The following is a 17,779-nucleotide window of genomic DNA, read 5'->3' as shown; positions in this document are numbered from 1 at the left end:
TTCTGGGTAGTTTATCTCATTGTGTTTTTAACTTGCGCTTTCCTGGTAACCAATGAGGATGAGTATCTTCTCAATACTGGATGCTGTAATTTTGAAAGTACTTATTTTTATTTATTTACTTTTAATTGAGGTAACATCAGGGCACCCCCATCAGGTGTTACCACCACAGTGCCTCTACTGCCAATCACCCGTACCCCACCACCACATACCATTATCCCCGCTCCCTCCCTGCCCTGCACCCCCCGCCCCCACCTTGGTGTCTCAGTTCTGCAGTCAGCTATCAAGGGTTAGTTTTTAAGCCTATCTGTATGTGAAATAGAAAGGAACTAAATCAGTGTACTTATTTTTTTAAGTGGCAGCTCTTAAAAGGGAGATGGTCTTGGCTGGAGAGCAGAGCTGAGGTCTCTTCCCAGCTTCTCAGGCTAACAGTGGTCTTCTCTTGCTGTGAGTGGTTGCTTTTGTTCCTGGTTTCTAGCACTCTGAAGCAACAGGAGAAGAAAGTTGCTTTTTCCTCATCTGAGAGGGCTCTTGCTCTTCCTATAACAAAGGCAGGTGCTAAAAGTTAGCATTTATGGTGGAATCAAGAGACTGAGAATTAAGGGTTATGGGTAAGGACGCCCATGGAACAGGAGGTGATCAAGTCAGGAGATGTGCTGGATTCTTCTGACTGGATCATGGGGCTCTGGGTAGGGGTGCGGCTGTGCAAAGAGGTCAGGGCCGAGCTACGTAAGTCTTTCTCTCTCCTTGCATTCCCATTTTGCACAGAGTTCTAAAGCCACTGCCTTTGCCCAAAGGAGCAGACGTCCAAGTGTGGTCAGATGTTTCCAGTGCAACAAAGCACCGAAGGAAATCCTCGCCCGGGACCTGAGAAGACAGAGTAGCTAGGACAAGTACAGGGTTAGGGCTAGCTCTGGCCTTGAATTTCCACCCCTTCAGCCATACTTTCTCTAGGAAAGTCAGACTCAAGGGGTCAAGTGAGGGGATTGGTAGTTCCTAAGCACAGTGGAGCAAGAACCACATCAAGCACAGACAATCCCCAGAATACTGACTCCTCACCACCTGCGGCACGTCAGCTGGTGCCTGTCTGCTCAGCGAGAGTAGATGATCACACAACTCTTAAGGTAAATCAAAATTAGATGAAGGTTATTTATTGGTGCAACTTTTTTCTTGTAGTGAGCTTCCTTTACACAGCAGTGGTGTAAATAGCATCAGATTGAATGAAAAGTTTGTTAAATGCAACCATAAATAATTATAATAAATATACATCAAGTAACTTTACAGCACACATTTTTTAGGGCCACGGTTTTGATCTATCTGGACCTCAATGTGCTCTCCGAGAGAAGCAGTCTTGTTAGCAGCAGGAATCTTACTCACAGCTGTCGTCGAGTCAAATGATGGGCCAACGGAAGCTCCCCATGCCCTCCTGGGGAGGTAGCCCACAAAACCCCGAGTCCATTCAAGAGGTGGGGTGGGGTGGGGTGGAGGGACCAGCGGTTTAAAAATACAGGGAGGAAAAACCACTTCTAATAAATCCAAAGGCTCTTTCATTGCGCAGAAATGAAATAAGAGGATCCTTGTAGGTAGGTCTACATCCTGGTGTGACCCCATCCAGGGGGCTGTGGCCTCTGGGAGGTGGCGGCCAACCACATCCTTGCGAGCAGGAACTGCTGGTGGGCATTCGCCTCAGTCATGACTGATCCTGCACCAAATGGAATTGATGCAGCTGGAACGATAAATATTTTCCTTAGTTTGGGGAATCTTTTTTTATAATGGTCCTTAATGCATTTCCTAAGAATAACAGGGAGGAGATGGATGCGAACGGCTCTAACTACAACCATGTGCCTCCAGCAGGCCGGGCCTCGGCGGGGCAGGAGGAGCACAGCGCTTCATCTGCCCGCACTCATGCCAACACTCTCCAGATAGCACTCACTCAGATCCTTGGTATTCACAATATTATACAATAAATACAGCATGTGATTCTGGGAGAACTGGCAAGGCCCAAGATGACAGTGTCCAGCAGATGGCACACGCTGCGCCCGAACAAAGTACCGCTGGACAGAGACCTACCCGGGGCACAAATGCACTGGGGCAGCGGCAGAGCCTGGAGCAGCTCAGCCCTGGCGCACACACGCAGGGCCGTGAGGGGGCTGCTGGGCAGGCCCTGCCAGAGGGGCAGGAGGACCCCCGGCATCTCCATCTGGAAGGAGACCCCGAATTGAGCAGAGCACCTCAGTCAGTCAGCTCTTTGAAAATGGGCACGTGGCCCTTTCCTCCGTTCCTCACATCACAGAGGCTGCTGTGAGGATGAAAGCGGGGAAGCTCGGACAATGTGCTTCTCGGAAGGCCCTGTGAGCACTGTCCCTCCCACTCCAGGGGTCCTCTCAGCTCCTAGGGCTGGGAGGCACCCGGCCCGGCCCTGTGAATCACACTAAGGTCGGGAACATACCCTTTGGTCTTCTGCTCCCAAGGAGCACTCAATGGGAGACCGTCAGACCAGGGGTCCCGCAGAGAGAGAAAGCAGAGGGGGGTCGGGGAAAACGAACCACTGTGGGCTTTTCCTCAGAAAAGCCTGGACCATAAGCAAGTTTTGAAAGCCGGAAGATTGACATATGAAGCTCCCGGTGTGTGTCCTCCACATTCGGGAGCTGGCCACAGTCTAGGGCAACTCCAGCTCGAGCCCAGAGGGGCAGGGCCGGCCACAGGCTCGTCTGTGGGGATGCTCTGCGGAAAACAGGATGTACTTTGTGGCCAAGGTCACCTTACCACCAACTTCCTGTTAGGCAGTTCTGTGATGTGGAACCAACCAGGGCCTCATGGCATCAGAATCTGGTGACCACGAGGGACAGTGTCCAGGAGATCAAATGAGACATGAACTGTCTGGAAACTAAGTTATCCTACAAACATATCACAAACAGCAAAAGAACCAATCCATCACGAAACGTACAAATACAAAAGGTTAAGTCTTCCAGGAGACCCCGGAATGTGGACAAGTTTGGAAAAGCAAAATTCGCCAACTCCTTGCACAGGGCCCGGGAGGGACGTGCCCGCTGTGGCAGGCTCCCCAAGCCAGCAGAGCGGTGCCGCGTGACAGCCTAACTCTGGGGCTCCCTCCCTTCAGCCACTTAGGGGATCCTCGCGGTAGTGAATGGCACATCGAAGTTTCTCCAGCATGATTTCCTGGGAGGAGTATTGGGGCAGCTTGATCATGAACATACAGGTCTCCACTCGGATGTAACGAGAGTCTGGGGAACCTACGGGAAGAAAACCGCGTCAGGGTTATTGGCTGGGCCTGTGGCAGGGCACTTCCATGCTGAGGCCAAGGCCCATATGCAGCATGGTGAGGCCTAGTCCTGCAGGTGGGACAGAGGGTTCTGGAGGAGAAACTGCTGTTGAAACGTGTGCACTAAAACACAGATTTCTGTGGGCAGACAGGTTAATTTGACAAAGAGTTATGTTTTGATTTTTTAATTGAATTATTTTTCTGTATCTAAACACTGGAAGATTAAAACATTTCTGGGGTTTTAGCTTTTTAAAAGCTAAAAGCTGTGTGAGCATTAGGCCACGCAGGAAAGGTCAGCTCAGAAAGCAGAGGACCCACAGTGCCATGTGGTCCTGCCTTTTCCCTTGGGAACATCCAGGCTATGGTGTCGGGGCCCCTCAGTTTTCCCTCCTCCCTTATGCAGGCCCAGCAGTCCCAGCTCCAAACTGAGAAAAGGGCCTGAGTCCTGACATGGAATACATCCAGGAGAAGACAGTACCTGCTGTGCCATCTGGGGGGGCGATCTTCATGGGGTATGGGGGCACATGGGCTGTGTCAGGACCCCCGTCTTTGCAGGGGCAGGTGAATGGGATGCGTTCCTGATTGCAGGCAAACTTGATGAATTTGCACAGCTCCTCCTGGGTGAACATCTCCAGTGCCCCCCAGAAGAACTCAATGTGCTGGTCCGTCTCCATCAGCCCCACCTGGTACATCGTGTGGGCCTGGGAAAGAAAGGCCCCACATGTAAGCAGGCCCAGGCCTCTGCCACCCAGAGAAAACCCGCAGGCAGGTCCAGGAGGGAAATGATGGCCACAGGGCACTGGGAGGCTGTGAGGATGCCAGTGGCCATGAGGTTGTGTCATGTCAGCGGGGCGCCAGGCCCAGCAGCAGGGCTGACTGCGTCCCCCCACAGGCCCACTCGCTGGCAGGTCTGTCACTGCTCCTGGTAGAGGTGAAGTCACTGGGACCAGGAACTCAATCTGGCAGCAGCATCCTGGGGATGGCAGGGTCCCACCCCAGGGGAAGCTGGCCCCAGCAAGAGCAAGCTGAGGGGGAGGAGCTTGGCAAGAATGGCCTGCACCTCTGGAGGGGGGCCTAAGGCACAGGCTCTGGAGGCAGGTGCTATGGGCATGAAGTTTGACTCCCCACTTCGTGGTTTGGGAGTGCGGACAAGGACCTGCTATCATGGCTTCAGTGTCCTCAGCTGTGAGATGGGGATGAAGCTCAACTCCCTCCTGCAGGTGATGAGGAGGGCGCGCGGGGACACAGGAAGTGCTGTGATGGCCCCTCCCCAGCACCGACCTTCAGGAACTCCAGGTTGATGTAAGGGAGGCCGCAGGTCCGCAGCTCCATCTCCAGCGGGCTGAGCGTGGTGAGCAGCTGCAGGGGGATGATGGCACCCAGGCCCGCCCGCACGGCCGTCACGCACTCCGTGTTCTGCAGCTCGCGCAGCCGCAGGTTCCGGATGGCTGCCGCATAGATGTCTTTGTTCTCCCACCTGCCGGGGAAAAGGCCAGGAGGCTGATGGGGTTGCTCGAAGTTCCGGGGGAAATTCCCCAACCCATTCTCACCAGGCCTCAGGCCCAGCTGTCCAGACTCCCAGTCCTGTCTCAGTGAATTCCTCTCCTGCCTGTGGGCGTCACCTATCTCAGAGCTGGTGTTTTCTTAATGAAGCACTTCCACCGAAGACCTTGGTGCCCAGTGGTACTGGCCACATCCCTCCCGCTGGTGAAGGCCTCCCGTCACCTGGCACAGGCCCTTGCACTATTGTCCAGCATGGGTGCTGCCGCCACCCTGGCTGGCGAGCCTGGGCAGCCTCCTCGCCAGTGCCCCACTCACACCACAGGGATGTGCCGGCCGCGGCTGCATAGCTCCACCTCCTCGCCCGTCATGGTCAGGTAGGTGAACCGGCAGCAGGGCTTGTTGGGACCCTCGGGGCTCTCTATGGCCAGGTGCTGGGAGGCGATCTCAGCGCACAGGGCCTCCAGCTCTGTCTCGTCGTTGATCTGGGGGGAACAGAAGCAGAGGAGGTTAACTGCCTGCCCCAATGCCAATGCTCTGGAAGACAAAGCCCCTAAGCCAACAACACCAGGCACTGCTGGGGCAGGGGTTACCCTTGGCAATTATAAACAGGCAACAGTATCACTCTGCCGATCGGTGCTTGACCTAGGCCTGGCTAACAAGACCCAATAACAGGGCTTTTTCGGCTATTTGAAAGCAGTAGCCCACTGTCCCCTTAGATGGTGTACGATGTACCACCGGGGCTCACTTGGGACTGCTTATTGATGACATCATCTGAGCGCCTGGGTTGAGCCCTGCCTGAAGCCAACCTGTGTCTATCCCATGTATCTACACTTTTAGTTAAGACCAAATCATTACCAAAAAATCCTAAACTGGGCCTCCCTGGTGGCGCAAGGGATTAAGACTCAGCACTATGAAGCAATCGTCAGCCACTGCAGCACAAGTTCAATCCCTGGCCAGCCAGGGAGCTACCCACATGGTGCAGCAGACCTCTTCTGACTCGCCTGCTGCTCCCCTCAGCAGTGTATTTCAGTCAGTCTGCCTGTTCTGTTCCCCACTCTGTCTCTGGTGAATCCTCTCACCCCGCCACACCTCTGGTCTATACACCAGCTCTTGTATGCATAAATAAATCCTTAAAAAAAATTTTTAAAAATCCTAAACTGGTGGAGGCTAGGATTTCTGTCACCTGACAGAGAGCCCTGATTCAATCCCATCTGTGGATTTGGGTTATTTGGGCTACCCACTCCCCTCCATCTGGCACACCAGAAGTAGGGTGCAGAAGGTACTGGTATGCACTGCAGGCTGGGGCACTGAGCAGAAGCCAGGACCTGACCTAGAGGGGACTGGCCTGCGGTGGGGATGGTGACAGGGGTGCTCAGGGTTGGCTCCTGTACTGGGTCCTCAGCAAAAACCCCCTTCGTGGTGAAGCTGAAGGCTTTACCTGTAGAAGTTCAGAACATTTCTTCCTGGGAGTACCCCATCCCCAGCCCACTCCAGTGTAGCTCTGGTATCCCAGCACCCTCTCTGGCCTTGACCGGACCTTCAGACAGAAGCCTTGGCTGGACTGTGCCCAGATACCGTCTTACAGCCCCTCCCTTTGACTCTTTAGACAATTTGTCGTCAGTCTTGTTTCTGCTGAGAAGTCAACTGCTATCCAGCACCCCAGCAGCTCAGCTTCCCCTTGTGCCAGGTACCCCTCAAGTGGCTGCCAAGGGCTCGGTGATGGGGCGGCTCAGACGGCCCATCACAGTGAGTGCCACTGGAGGCCAATCTCCCTGCATGGAGGACCCTGTGGAGAGCAGCATGGGCCAGGCCTCGGCCGGCTCACAAGAGCAAGGGAAGCTGGTGGCAAAGGGAAGGGCTGGGTCAGAGGCAGCGTTGTGCTCTGCCAGGATGGCCTCCACCCTGAGAAGCGTGTGTGGCACTGGAAAGCACGGCTTCCCCCTGGGCTGGCTCTGCTCCCAGGCAGTTCACCTCCACAAGCTGAGTCCCTCCCGGCTTGTAGACACCACTCCAGCATGACAGGAGAGCCTGGGACTCCTAGAAGGGCTGAGCCCAGGGCCAGGCCCATGGTAGTGGGTTGGGGATGCGTGGCTCCCATAGGCCCACAGGCAGGCTGAGCAATGACTGCCTGCCCCTATCCGAGGTGTGTACAGTGGGGCATCCGACACTGCTGTCACCCCACTAACTCCATGTGTCCAGTACACAGGAGTCAGTCTCAGCCGACCCAAGAGCCGATCTCCTGTGCTCTTCCTGAGGCCCTGAAGTGGCTCTTCAAGGTGAAACTGGGTTTGCTTGTGGCAGTTTTCACCCCAGTACTGAGGTTCCTTCAGGGGCCGTAAACCCTCACCTGTGTCTCTGGGGATCGACACAGTAAATGGAAGCCCCAGTGGGGCTGGCTGGGTTGCCCACAGCCAGCTGCTGGCAGCAGGGAGGAAGGAGAGACTTCACTTGTCCCCTACCAGGGCTTACATTCCATGTTCTCTGGCAGTGCTCTCAGCAGTCTTCAGTGCAGAGCTCTGCTGTCCATGGGACAGAAGCACCACAGATATAGCACCCAGGGCCCTGGGGGTGTGGGTCTGCTAGACTTAAACGGCCCGCTTGGCTACCATTTTGGTTAAGTGCAGTCTGCCCTCCAATACAATGTCAGAACAAACGGGTCAATCAGTTACATGACCTAAGAGAATCTATGCCAGCCCCTACATGGTTCCTTTCAAATTAAGCAAGAGTAGGACACTTGATGCCCTGGACAATGGGTATACATTACGAGGAATGACGGGGAACGCGGAGGGGCCGACTGATGTGTAGCCATGCACCGATCGGTCGATCAGAGGGATGCCTTGTCAATAAGACTGGAGCCATGGCTGGGGTCTGGGGTCTGGTTTCGATGACAACACTGGGTTATTAAGCAGATAAAAAGTATCTATCTGGTCAGCAGCCTCATGTGCCCCTGAAGCCCCGGATGAGAAAAGCACGTTTTCAGTTTCACCCACCCTTGTTCTCTTATTCCTCCTACCCCACATAACTGATGCGGTATGACTGTTCTATCAATAAAAAGGCCAGGATCTTGTTCTTTCAGCAGCATCCTGCACTGTACAGCTTGCTCCACGACTCCCGTGTGTCAATGTGGTGTTGCCAATGCAACAGGGGGGCACCGCTTCAGGGCCCCACCATCCCCAGGATAAATGGAACTTTCACTTACACTCTCGAATTTCTTGACATAGTTGTAGGTGAGTATGTCTGCTTCCTGCAGGTCTTGATCAGGGTCCAGGGGCTCCCCCACCAGTGTCTTCCAGAAGGAGGGCAGGAGGTCCAGGGGAAGAGGAACATCTGCTCGGATCGCAATCCCCAGCAGCTGCCCCAGGAAGTGCAGCAGCTGCTCCTCCCCGCAGGTGATGGGGCACGGGGTCAGGATGTACTTGCCCTGAGGAGCAGGCAGAGACAGACCAGGTGACTGTGACACCTGCCACTAGTCCTGTCAGGAAACAGGCGCCAGGCCACCACACCCATGGGAGGAGGAAGAAGGCCACAGGCCCTGCCCTGTGTCAGAGCTGGTCAGCCAGGGCCCAGAGGGCAGGCCCCACCTGCAACCCCAGGGCCATCTTACCTTGTTCTTGTTGACAGCGGAGCTGGGGCACAACAGGAGAAGGGACAGTGAGGAGCTCTGCAACTCTTTACACACCTGCCACAGAAAGTGGCGGAAAGAGCCACCTGCGGGACAGATGGAGACCTGTCAGCACCAGGCTCTGCTGCTTGGCCCGCCCGCGGGCCCTGTGCCCACCTGGAATATCCCTCGTTGGCCACCTAGCTAACTACAGTGACAGTGGAGTGGGAAGAAAAGGTGCCTGTGGTCAAATCCTGCTGTGCTGCTTCCTCGCTGGGTCCCAAGGCGGCCTCAACCTATCAGACGGGACGTAGTTGTGCCCACCTTGCAGGTTGGTGTCAAGGATTCACGGGGTGAAACGCAGACCCTACTTTGGGCACCTCTCCAGCTGCAAGTTCACCCTGAATTGGGGACCGCTCCCCAAGCAGTGCCAAGAGCAGGCCACTACAGTGCTGCCTCCCACTCCGGTGCTTGGAATCGGTCTAGTGACTGCACAGACAGGGTGGATGACGGCAGCACACAGAGGGCAGAAATGATTTATCGCCACCCCATTCCAGATCCACCTTAGGCTTTCTTGACAAACTCCCCTCTGTGGCTGGTCTTCTCCAGCCTTTCCTGTGCCTCCTGTCAGTGCACAAGGTCAGGAAGCTCTGAGGACAGCTGTGCACGTGGTCTGCCTGGTCAGAGTCACCCACAGGCCCACCAGTCATGCTCTGTCCTCATTCAGTTTCCATGGAGAGACAGGAGATGCCTGCCTGCCTGCCTGCTTGAGGAAGCCCCCAGGGCCAAGGCCTTACTTGGGAATCAGACAGCGCTGACTTTGAACTCCAGCTAGCTGCCTGACCTTTGGGGAGCGACTGAATGGTGTGGCGTCCAGTTTCTGTATCTGTAAAGTGGGACAGTGACGGTATCCTTGAGAGGTTTCGGCTCCTTGAAGAACCTAAGATGTCCAACATGGGCCTGGCAGTTCCGGCTCGCGTCCCTCAGAGGTGTCCTCAGGGTGCACAGAGCTTCCCCTGCTGCAGTGTTCCCCTGATCCCCGCAGCAAGGGGAGACAGCTGGGGGGCCCTGTGCCCACTGGCCCTCCCAAAGTGCCTGGCCAACAAGGAATAGGGCTTCTTCTCCCACCCAGACAAAGAGACATTTCCTGAATGTCTGGGGCTAAACTTGACTGAGAGGGCACCGAGGGAGCTTTTCTGAGTTGCTGATCCTCATCCCAGTCCGTGAAATGATTGACAGAAGGGCCAGTTTTGTTCAGGGCTCCCAAGGCCCTGGTCCTCATTGGGCACAGGCTAGATTTTGGCACAACCCATTGTCAGGGCTCTTCCTGGGGAAGAAGGCCCATATGCTCTGAGGGCGTCGCTCTTGGACCCTCAGCATGAAGAGCCCCAGTGTCAGTCCGAGGCACAGCCCCAGCCCTAATCACATGGAGCTGAGGTTCTGGACCAGTGGGGGCACCTGCTCCCCTGCGGCAACCACACAAGTCCAGCTCAAGGTGACTCTGGGGACAGTCCTGGCCTCTGCAGAGCAGGGTAAGGAGGCTGTGCTTGAACTCTTGCTGATGGGGGATCTGGGGCAGCTGAGACTAAAACAGCCCTAGGAACTTCCATGGTCAGAACACAGCCTCCACCCTGAACCGGCTAAGTGGGGTGGGGGTGTGGGGGGTCTACTTACTGGTGCCGTGCACCTCCTCCCCAGTGAAGCGGATGTTGAAGGCGTAGGTGGGGTCGCCCCCACTAGCCAGCTTGACACAAAGCTGAGAGGACGGCACTGAGGCCAGCTGCCTGGCAGCCTGGCAGAAGTAGGAGTTTTCAGAGGCTCTGATCTCCCCTGGAAAGAGAGAGGGGAGCTGGTAAGGGTTTCTGGGGGCCGACTTCTGCCCCCCCACCCAAGATCAGACCTTTGCCCCCTTATTGGACCTCCCTTGTCCAGCCCGTGCTTTCTCCATTCTTGGGCCAGCTTCCTCTTTCCTGCTGCATCTCTGGGTCCCTGGGGGCCTCCCGCTTGCTCCACTCCACCTCCTGGAGCCCTCGTGTCTCTGCTTGGCAGAAACCCCCAGTTGCCTCCCAATATCACTCTCTTCTGACTAGCAGGACTAGTCAAGCAGAAGAGCCTGCATTTCCTGCCTCCCCTGCAGGGGGTGAGCCTTGGCAGTCTTAGTCCATCCTCGGGAGAGGGAAGGAGAGGCACTGAGGAGCCCCTCCTCCTGCTCGCGCGAGGGGACCCTGATGGCGGGATCCACTCGCTGGGAGCTGGAGCAGGGTGACCGCAGTCAGAGAATGAGGATGTGTTAGGGCAACCCTGGACTCCCTTCTTCTAGAGGCTTTTCACATGTGAGGAACCAGCTGGTGTGTTTAAACCGAGTCTTTCAGATTTTCTGGTCCGTGTCACCAATCTCACCTCCCACGATTTCCAGTGGGTCCAAAGTAATCTCGGGCGCCGCATGATCTGCTGTCCTCTGCACGGTGGCGTTGAGCACCCGATTCATTACTGTCACTTTTGTGTCATAGAAGATCAGCCCTGAAGAGAGGAATGTGGGGAAGAGGCTATGAGGAGACCACTTCCCTGCCTTTCTGGTCTCCCCCAGGCCGGCTGGAGCCATGTTATACCCTCTGGGTCTCTCTAGCATCTTCTGGGGCTCCCTTCAAGCCAGGGGATGGTGCTCGCATACAGGCTGGTGAGAGCACAAGGGGGTCTGACTTTCTGGAGGGTGCTTGGGGGGTAGCTCTCCAAATGTCAACGCATATGCCCTGGGCTCCTTCACACTCAGGAGCCATGGGCTAATCCAACCACACGAAAAGCAAGGATGTGCAATATAGCATTTTCTCAAACAGCAAAAACCAGCTACCATCTATCAACAGGGAAAGGCCGACTAGACCATGCACCTGCACAGGGGCTGCGAAGGAGGGTGGTTCTCTGTGCCAACTGCCAAGCAGAGCACGAGTCCTATTCTTGATAAAAGAACAAAAATCTGTGTGTGTCTGTGAGAATATCTATTTGTATGTGACTAGATTAGAAAGGTCTGGAAGGACACTTCTCTGTGAAATGGTCATCTTTGGGATTAAGGGACATGAGTATACACAATGAGTTGAGGCTTTAACCACATATTTCTAAGTAACTTGAATTGAAAACTGTTTTAAGTTTTTCTCCAGAAAAACTTAAAGAGCATAAGGCAACTGCTCTGGGCAGAACTGCTGCTGCCCCCAGACCTGTAAGTGGGGTTGGGGTGTCTTCCTGGGCAGCTGCTTGGGGTGGGGGGTGGCGATGGCCTGGGGAGATCTGCTGGTTCCGTCATCTCCCTCGCTGCCCTCTGCATGGGGCCCACACCTGCCGCCCAGGCACTGACCTTTAGCCTCCTTCAGCAGGGCTGCGATACTATGGGTGTACATAGGCGTCTGGCGCAGTTCCACCAGCGGCAAGAAGAAGGTCTCCAGGGTGGTGTTCAGGGACTGGAGCAGTGCGAAGCGCAGGCGCAGGCTCTCGATGGGCACATCTGCAGGACAGGAGGGGTAGTCAGGCTGAGATTCTCTACTTCAGACAAACTTGGGGGACCCCTATCACTGGGGAGAGCTAGAGGAGGAACACTTTAAACAGGACCAGGACCAGGAGGCCCCCGAAGTGGAGTTTATCCTTGAGACCTCAGAAATGCTGTTAGCAAGTGAGTGAACCTCCAGCAAGCAGAAGCAAAGGGCCAAGCCCGGACTGGTCAGGAGGAAGGACCTGGCTTGTAAGGAATTGAATGCCCCCCATGCTTGGCCTGCGGGCTATGTGATTTTTTTTTTTTTAAAGATTTATTTATTTATTTATACAAGCACTGGGTACAGTCAGAAGTGCAGGAGGGTGAGAGAATTCACCAGAGCCAGAGCGGGGAGCAGAACAGGCAGAAGGACCAAAGTACACTGCTGAGGGAAGCAGCGGGCAGGTCTGCGCTCCATGTGGGACCCTCCCTGGCAGCCGGGGATCGAACCAGCGCTGCAGAGGCTGCGGGTAGCTTCGCAGCCCAGCACTTAACCGCTGCGCCACTGGGGAGACCCTGTGATTTTTAACTTTAGTTTTGAAATGCAGACTTATAGGAAGTTGCAAAATAGTGCCAAGTCCTATGTCTTTCACCCAGCTCCCCAGGATGGCTTCCCATGTCAAACCAGATGTGATGCCATCACAGTCTGTCACTTCCTCCTCATATCTGTCTCCTCTCCAACTGCGAGAGGCTGATGGTAGTACAGTCATGTCCGCATTCACTGTCTGTATTCGCCCGAGCATGGCTGGGTGAGGGCGGCAGGCTAGGCCTGTGCCAACAGGTCATGACAGGCTCGTTTTCCAGAGGTGACACTTATTGGAAACGGCTGCTCTTGGACTCAGCTGCCTTTTATCCCCAACGCCAGCCTGGCGTCACTGTGGCTCTGGGCAAGGCCAGGGAGTGACCCTGGGATCTGCTGCTTGGCTGTTGTGATGTGCACGCAGAAGCCTCACAGATGTGACTGGCTGCAGTCACAGTGTCCTGTCTTTCTCTCCCTCTTTTTCACCACCCGTTTCCCAGCAAGTGCTCCTTAGGGTTTGTTCAGCGGGTGTGCAGAGGGGTCAGTCCTTCTAACACCCATAATGTCACCAGGAGGTCACATTCAGTCCCTGAAAGGCATCCCCCGGGGCTACATACTCAAGAGACAGGCCACTCTGGGGTCGGTGGCATCTGCGGGGTCCAGATACACCTCATGGGGGTGGAGCCGTGCAGGCGTGATGGCAAGATGGCGGCACAGCCGATTGATGTACTGAACCAGTGCCACGTCCATCTCCAAGGTCCACTTCCTTGAGGCCTTGTGCGCATGCCGGACGTCGATGCAGGCACACCTGGGGCAAGGGAGAAGGGCGAGGTGGGGCAGGGTCCTCAGCTGGGGTATGGGGACAGCGAGTCCTCCAGATCCATGTCTCACAAGTATGTTTGTGAGATAGCATTGCCTCCCAGGTGGTTTCTGGGTGTTTGTCAAAGGGGAAGCTCCTTATAAAAGCTGGAGGGATGGGAAGGGCATGACCTTTCTGGAGTTTGGCAATATGCATGCACCATCAAAAGCACACCAGCTCTATGAATCTATAAATGGAAGATGCCCTTCAAGTGCCCAGCATGGTGCCCAGCCCCAAGGCACAGTAGGTGTCAGCTGCTGCTGTGGCTGGGGCTGTCACCTCCCAGCTGTCCCTTCCAGGTTCACCAGCAGACCTATCTGAACAGACAGACAAGTGTGGTGAGGGCATCGCTACAGCAGCTTTACTACAGCGACGACAGACGCAAGCCCAGCATCTGGTGCTAGGGCATCTGCTGAATAAATCACAGGATATTCTGACAAGGGCTGCTAGGCAGTCACTCAAATCATGTGATGGCCTATCAGTGAATGATCTGGAAAAATGAAAAAAAGCTGGTTACAAACAGTATGTTTCTTCTGGTCCCCTTTCTACAGTACTGAAAAAATCCACTCCCAGAAAGATGCTGGGGGAGATGTTTACTGAAATATCACGAAGTGATTATCCCTGGGCCCAGGATCAGGGCATCTGCTCTGTGTATAGGGCATGAGCATGGGGAGTGAATGTGCATGTACTTGGGCCACAAACATTAAGCTACTAACCCAAGAAAGGAAGGTGGCCCAGCTAGTGGCCCCAGTACCAGGGCCCATGGTGCCTCATAGGTGCAGCTTGGGCAACGGTGGAGGTAGGGGGCCTACAGTCACCTCAGGTTCCGGCTTACTCAGGCCTTCCTCTCCCACCCAAGGGGTGTCCCCAGGCAGGCCAAGCCTCCTTCAGAAGCAGATCCCTTGGCCTAGGCCCCGGGGTCCCCACAGATGCATCCAGAATGGCAAAGCAGGCAGTGGCCTATAGCTTTTGGGGACCCAGTGAGGAGGGAAGTGTGTGTCCAAGTATCACCGGGCACCTCTAACATACACAAATTTGCCCTTCTAGCTGCTTCTAAGGCAGCTAGCTGGTTTACAGTCCAATTCTGTGTTTGCTTCGGCAGCACATATACTAAAATTGGTTTGCAGTCCAATTTGTTCCCTTCCCACTTAGAATGCAGTTTCTAGTCCAAACAGGTAATTTTACTCTTCAATAAAAATGGCAAAGTCACCTCTTACTGGTTTCTAAAACAAGTTCAGAACACTTGTCCCTGTTACCATGATCCAAGGCACCCAGGATTGATGCCAAATCTTCAGTGAAGGCACAAAATGCCAAGCAGTAAACAATTTCTCTACTCTGAAAACAGATTTGTTTTTCTTTGGCACTCTGCACACCTTGCTGGGGGTGAGGGTGTGTAGGCCTGTGTGTATCCCAGCTAGAGGGACAAGAACCCCTGTCTGCTTGGGGTTCACTGACAGCTAGAGGCTAGAGAGGAGAAACAACATAAGCTTGGCCCTTGGGACCTGGAGAGCAGTGGTCTTGCTGTGCTTCTGTCTGCCAAGGGGAAAGGGAATGGAGACTGGGGGAAAGTGTGCCTCAGGACAAAGGGTCTTTGGAATAAGAAATTGTCAGTTATAGACCAAAATGTGTCTCCTCCCTCTCCTAACTGCAACCCCCAATGTGACTAGCATAAAGGGCCTTTAGAGGTAGAGAATAAATGAGGTCATGGGGCGGGGCCCTAATCCTTAAGGGGCGAGTGTCCTTATAAGGCCAGGAGGGCCAAGAAGTGCACATGTACAGAGGATAGGCTGTGCAAGGCCCCAGCAAGAAGTGACCTCAGGAAAAACTGCCTTCAGTTGACATCTTCACTTTTGACGGCCAACCTCCAGAACTGGGAGAAAATTAATTTGTTGTTAAAGCCCCCCAGTCAGTGGTATTTTGTTATGGCAGCTGGAGCAGACTAATAAAAAAAAAAAGAACAGGCTTTGTCTTCAAATGTGTTAGAAAAACCACTTTAACCCAGTAGTTAAAACAGGATGAAACAGGGGAGACAGACTATTTTCTCAGGGATGCATCTAGTGGTTGAGATCAGCTTTCACACAAGGTAACAAGTGAGCTGAGGGACAATCTCTTACCTCTCAAAATGCAGATCATAGCCACAGGACAGAATCGCCCTCCAGACACTCCGGATATCTTGCTTGGCCCGGTCAATGACAAACTTGTGAAATCCTTCCAAGGTCAGATATTTTTCTTCAGGGACTGACAGAAAAGTGTTCATAGTTTGAGGAGTTTGGTAAAAACCATGGTAAGAACAGCAGGGCTTCATAGCATGCTCTCATGTCTTCTCTCCCTTAGGGACCAATCCACCCAATTCCCTTGTTTCCCATCACTCCAGGGCCTGGTGACCGGCCATCTGTACTCACTGCCCAAGTTCTTGAATAATCAGACCCTCGAAACCATTCCTAACTGAGAAATTTCTGAGAAAGTGAGAAAAGCTTTCTGTAGCTCTGCTTGGACCTTGAGAAGGGTTAAGTTCTATTGCTCAGGGCAAGGACCCTCTGGAAGGAAATTTCTAAAGCAGATTTCTAGACTTTTATTTTTTAGTCATAATCTTTTTTTAAATTATTTATTTATTTATACATACAAGAGCTGGAGGTGTTGGACAGAGGTGTGGGAGGTAGGGGGTGAAAGGATTCACCAGAGACAGAGTGGGGAACAGAACAGGCAGATCTACTGAAATACACTACTAAGGGGAGCAGCGGGTGGGACAGGAGAGGTCTGCTGAGCCATGTGGGTCACCTCCCTGGCCAGGGATTGAACTCGTGCTGTAGTGGCTGCCAATAACTTCATTGTGCCAAGACTTAACACCCTGTACCACCAGGGAGGCACCACAATCATCTATTTTTCATCTAGTTGGCATTTATGATATTTCTGAGCTGCTACTTTGACCTCCCTAAGTTCAAGGTCATCGAAGATGGCATCCTGGACCCATGGGCATTTGGTAGGAATGTCTTCCCGGTGTCTGACAATGCTGCCTGCTTACACCAAAACCCAAGGGAGCCCAGTCAGTTGAGCAAAAGCAAAGAATTGGTCCCCAGAGTGGGTCACCTCATCATCAAGATACCCCAAGCCCATATCAGGTTCAAGTTATTCATTTACCTTCCTGTTTTTTGGTGGGCGACTTCTCTGGGTCCTTTTCATCAGGCTTGCTCTTTTCCGGTGACTTTGGCTTCACAGTTGGCTTCTTTTCACTTAACGCGGTCCTGCTGTGGACCGAAGCACTAGAATCAGAACTCTCTTGTCCACGCCTCCTGTTCATACTTCCACAACTATGTTTGGGTCAGACAGGCCTAGGTTCAAGATACTTTTGTTCTGACTGAATAAAATTTAATGAGCAAAGTATGGGGACAAATTGATGCTTTAAAATGTGAAAAATCTTGAGGCAATTCTCATTCTTTCTACATACTTTAGAACTGTACTGTCCAACAACAGCCATTGGCCAAATCTAACTACTTGCATTTAACTAAAATGACAAATTCAGCTCCTCAGTCATAAGGGCCACATTTCAAGTGCTCAGCAGTCACATGTGACTAGTGGCTGCTACCTGAACAGCACAGATAGAGAACAGCACAGATTTCCAGTATCATAGAAAGTTCTAGTGGATGGTGCTGATTTAAAAGTACAATTTAGAGGGATTGGGGCCAAAATAAGGGGGGGTGCAATTGTATGGGGAATATAAAAATTAAAAAAATAAAAGTACAACTTAGATACAATAAAGAGACACTTCATTTTTCTGATCATTTAAATAACTCCTCTAGAGACCCCTTCTAGGTAACACTGTCAATGTTTCAGCAGTGAGTACTTGGGAGTCATAAACTGGTATGGAAGAGTCTATTATATCTGCACATCCACACATGATACATCACGTAGCTATAAGAAAGGAATGGGTAAGTTCTTTTTGTATTGATATGGAATAATCTCCAAGATCTTTGTAGTAAACAGAAATAGCAAGTTGCAGGTATCCTCAGTTCCCAGTGGGCAGGTACAAACCAGAGACCCAGAGGCTGTCTCAGCAAGGGCAACTAGGAGGCTTGAGGGTGGAGGGGAAAAGAAGAGGCTAAGATTTTGAATTTTGTGCTACTTTAGCCATCTAGAATTTAAGAAAATAAAGCATAAATAAAAGGCAAGGCACTTAAATGTTAAAAGAAGTTTCTATGTATAGGGTAATCAAATTTTTTCAATACGCACATAGGCACGTAGTAATCTTTCTGTAATAACTAAATGCATTGCTTGTGTGGTTAAAATAAATAAAAATTTTAAAAATCCTGCATTTAGATATTTTATGGATGTGGACTGGGTGGCTCTCTAGGCCGCATGGTCCATCCAGCTTTCTATCACTCTATTTGTGGATGAAATGAATGTTTTCTTTCAGCTGATGATCCAGGGACTGAGGACTTCAGCAGACAGCAGAGCAGAGACAGAATGCCTGCCAGGGTCACCCCCTCCCAGCCCGCCAGCTC

General features: G+C 52.9%; 1 protein-coding gene across 5 annotated transcripts in view; it reads right to left on the bottom strand.

The window, feature by feature from the left end:
- Positions 1–253: 253 nt before the first annotated feature.
- Positions 254–17,779, bottom strand: part of HECTD4 (HECT domain E3 ubiquitin protein ligase 4) — a 172,072-nt gene continuing 154,546 nt past the window's right edge. For 4 of the 5 annotated variants that reach the window (XM_037511140.2, XM_054695324.1, XM_037511137.2 and 1 more), the window contains 12 exons: positions 16,419–16,525; positions 15,395–15,518; positions 13,039–13,229; positions 11,731–11,877; positions 10,785–10,904; positions 10,059–10,214; positions 8,388–8,491; positions 7,983–8,204; positions 5,099–5,265; positions 4,562–4,757; positions 3,759–3,981; positions 254–3,251 (listed from right to left, as the gene is read on the bottom strand). In XM_037511140.2, the coding sequence (XP_037367037.1) occupies positions 3,115–3,251; positions 3,759–3,981; positions 4,562–4,757; positions 5,099–5,265; positions 7,983–8,204; positions 8,388–8,491; positions 10,059–10,214; positions 10,785–10,904; positions 11,731–11,877; positions 13,039–13,229; positions 15,395–15,518; positions 16,419–16,525 (1,894 nt within the window). In that variant the 3' untranslated portion in view covers positions 254–3,114. The remainder of the gene's footprint in view (positions 3,252–3,758; positions 3,982–4,561; positions 4,758–5,098; positions 5,266–7,982; positions 8,205–8,387; positions 8,492–10,058; positions 10,215–10,784; positions 10,905–11,730; positions 11,878–13,038; positions 13,230–15,394; positions 15,519–16,418; positions 16,526–17,779) is intronic. The other variant, XM_037511136.2, reaches the window with a different exon arrangement.

The sequence above is a fragment of the Talpa occidentalis genome, unplaced genomic scaffold, assembly GCF_014898055.3.
Source record: "Talpa occidentalis isolate TD23 unplaced genomic scaffold, MPIMG_talOcc4v2.1 talOcc4.14, whole genome shotgun sequence".
Lineage (NCBI taxonomy): Eukaryota > Metazoa > Chordata > Mammalia > Eulipotyphla > Talpidae > Talpa > Talpa occidentalis.
This window is presented reverse-complemented; position numbering and strand designations above follow the sequence as displayed.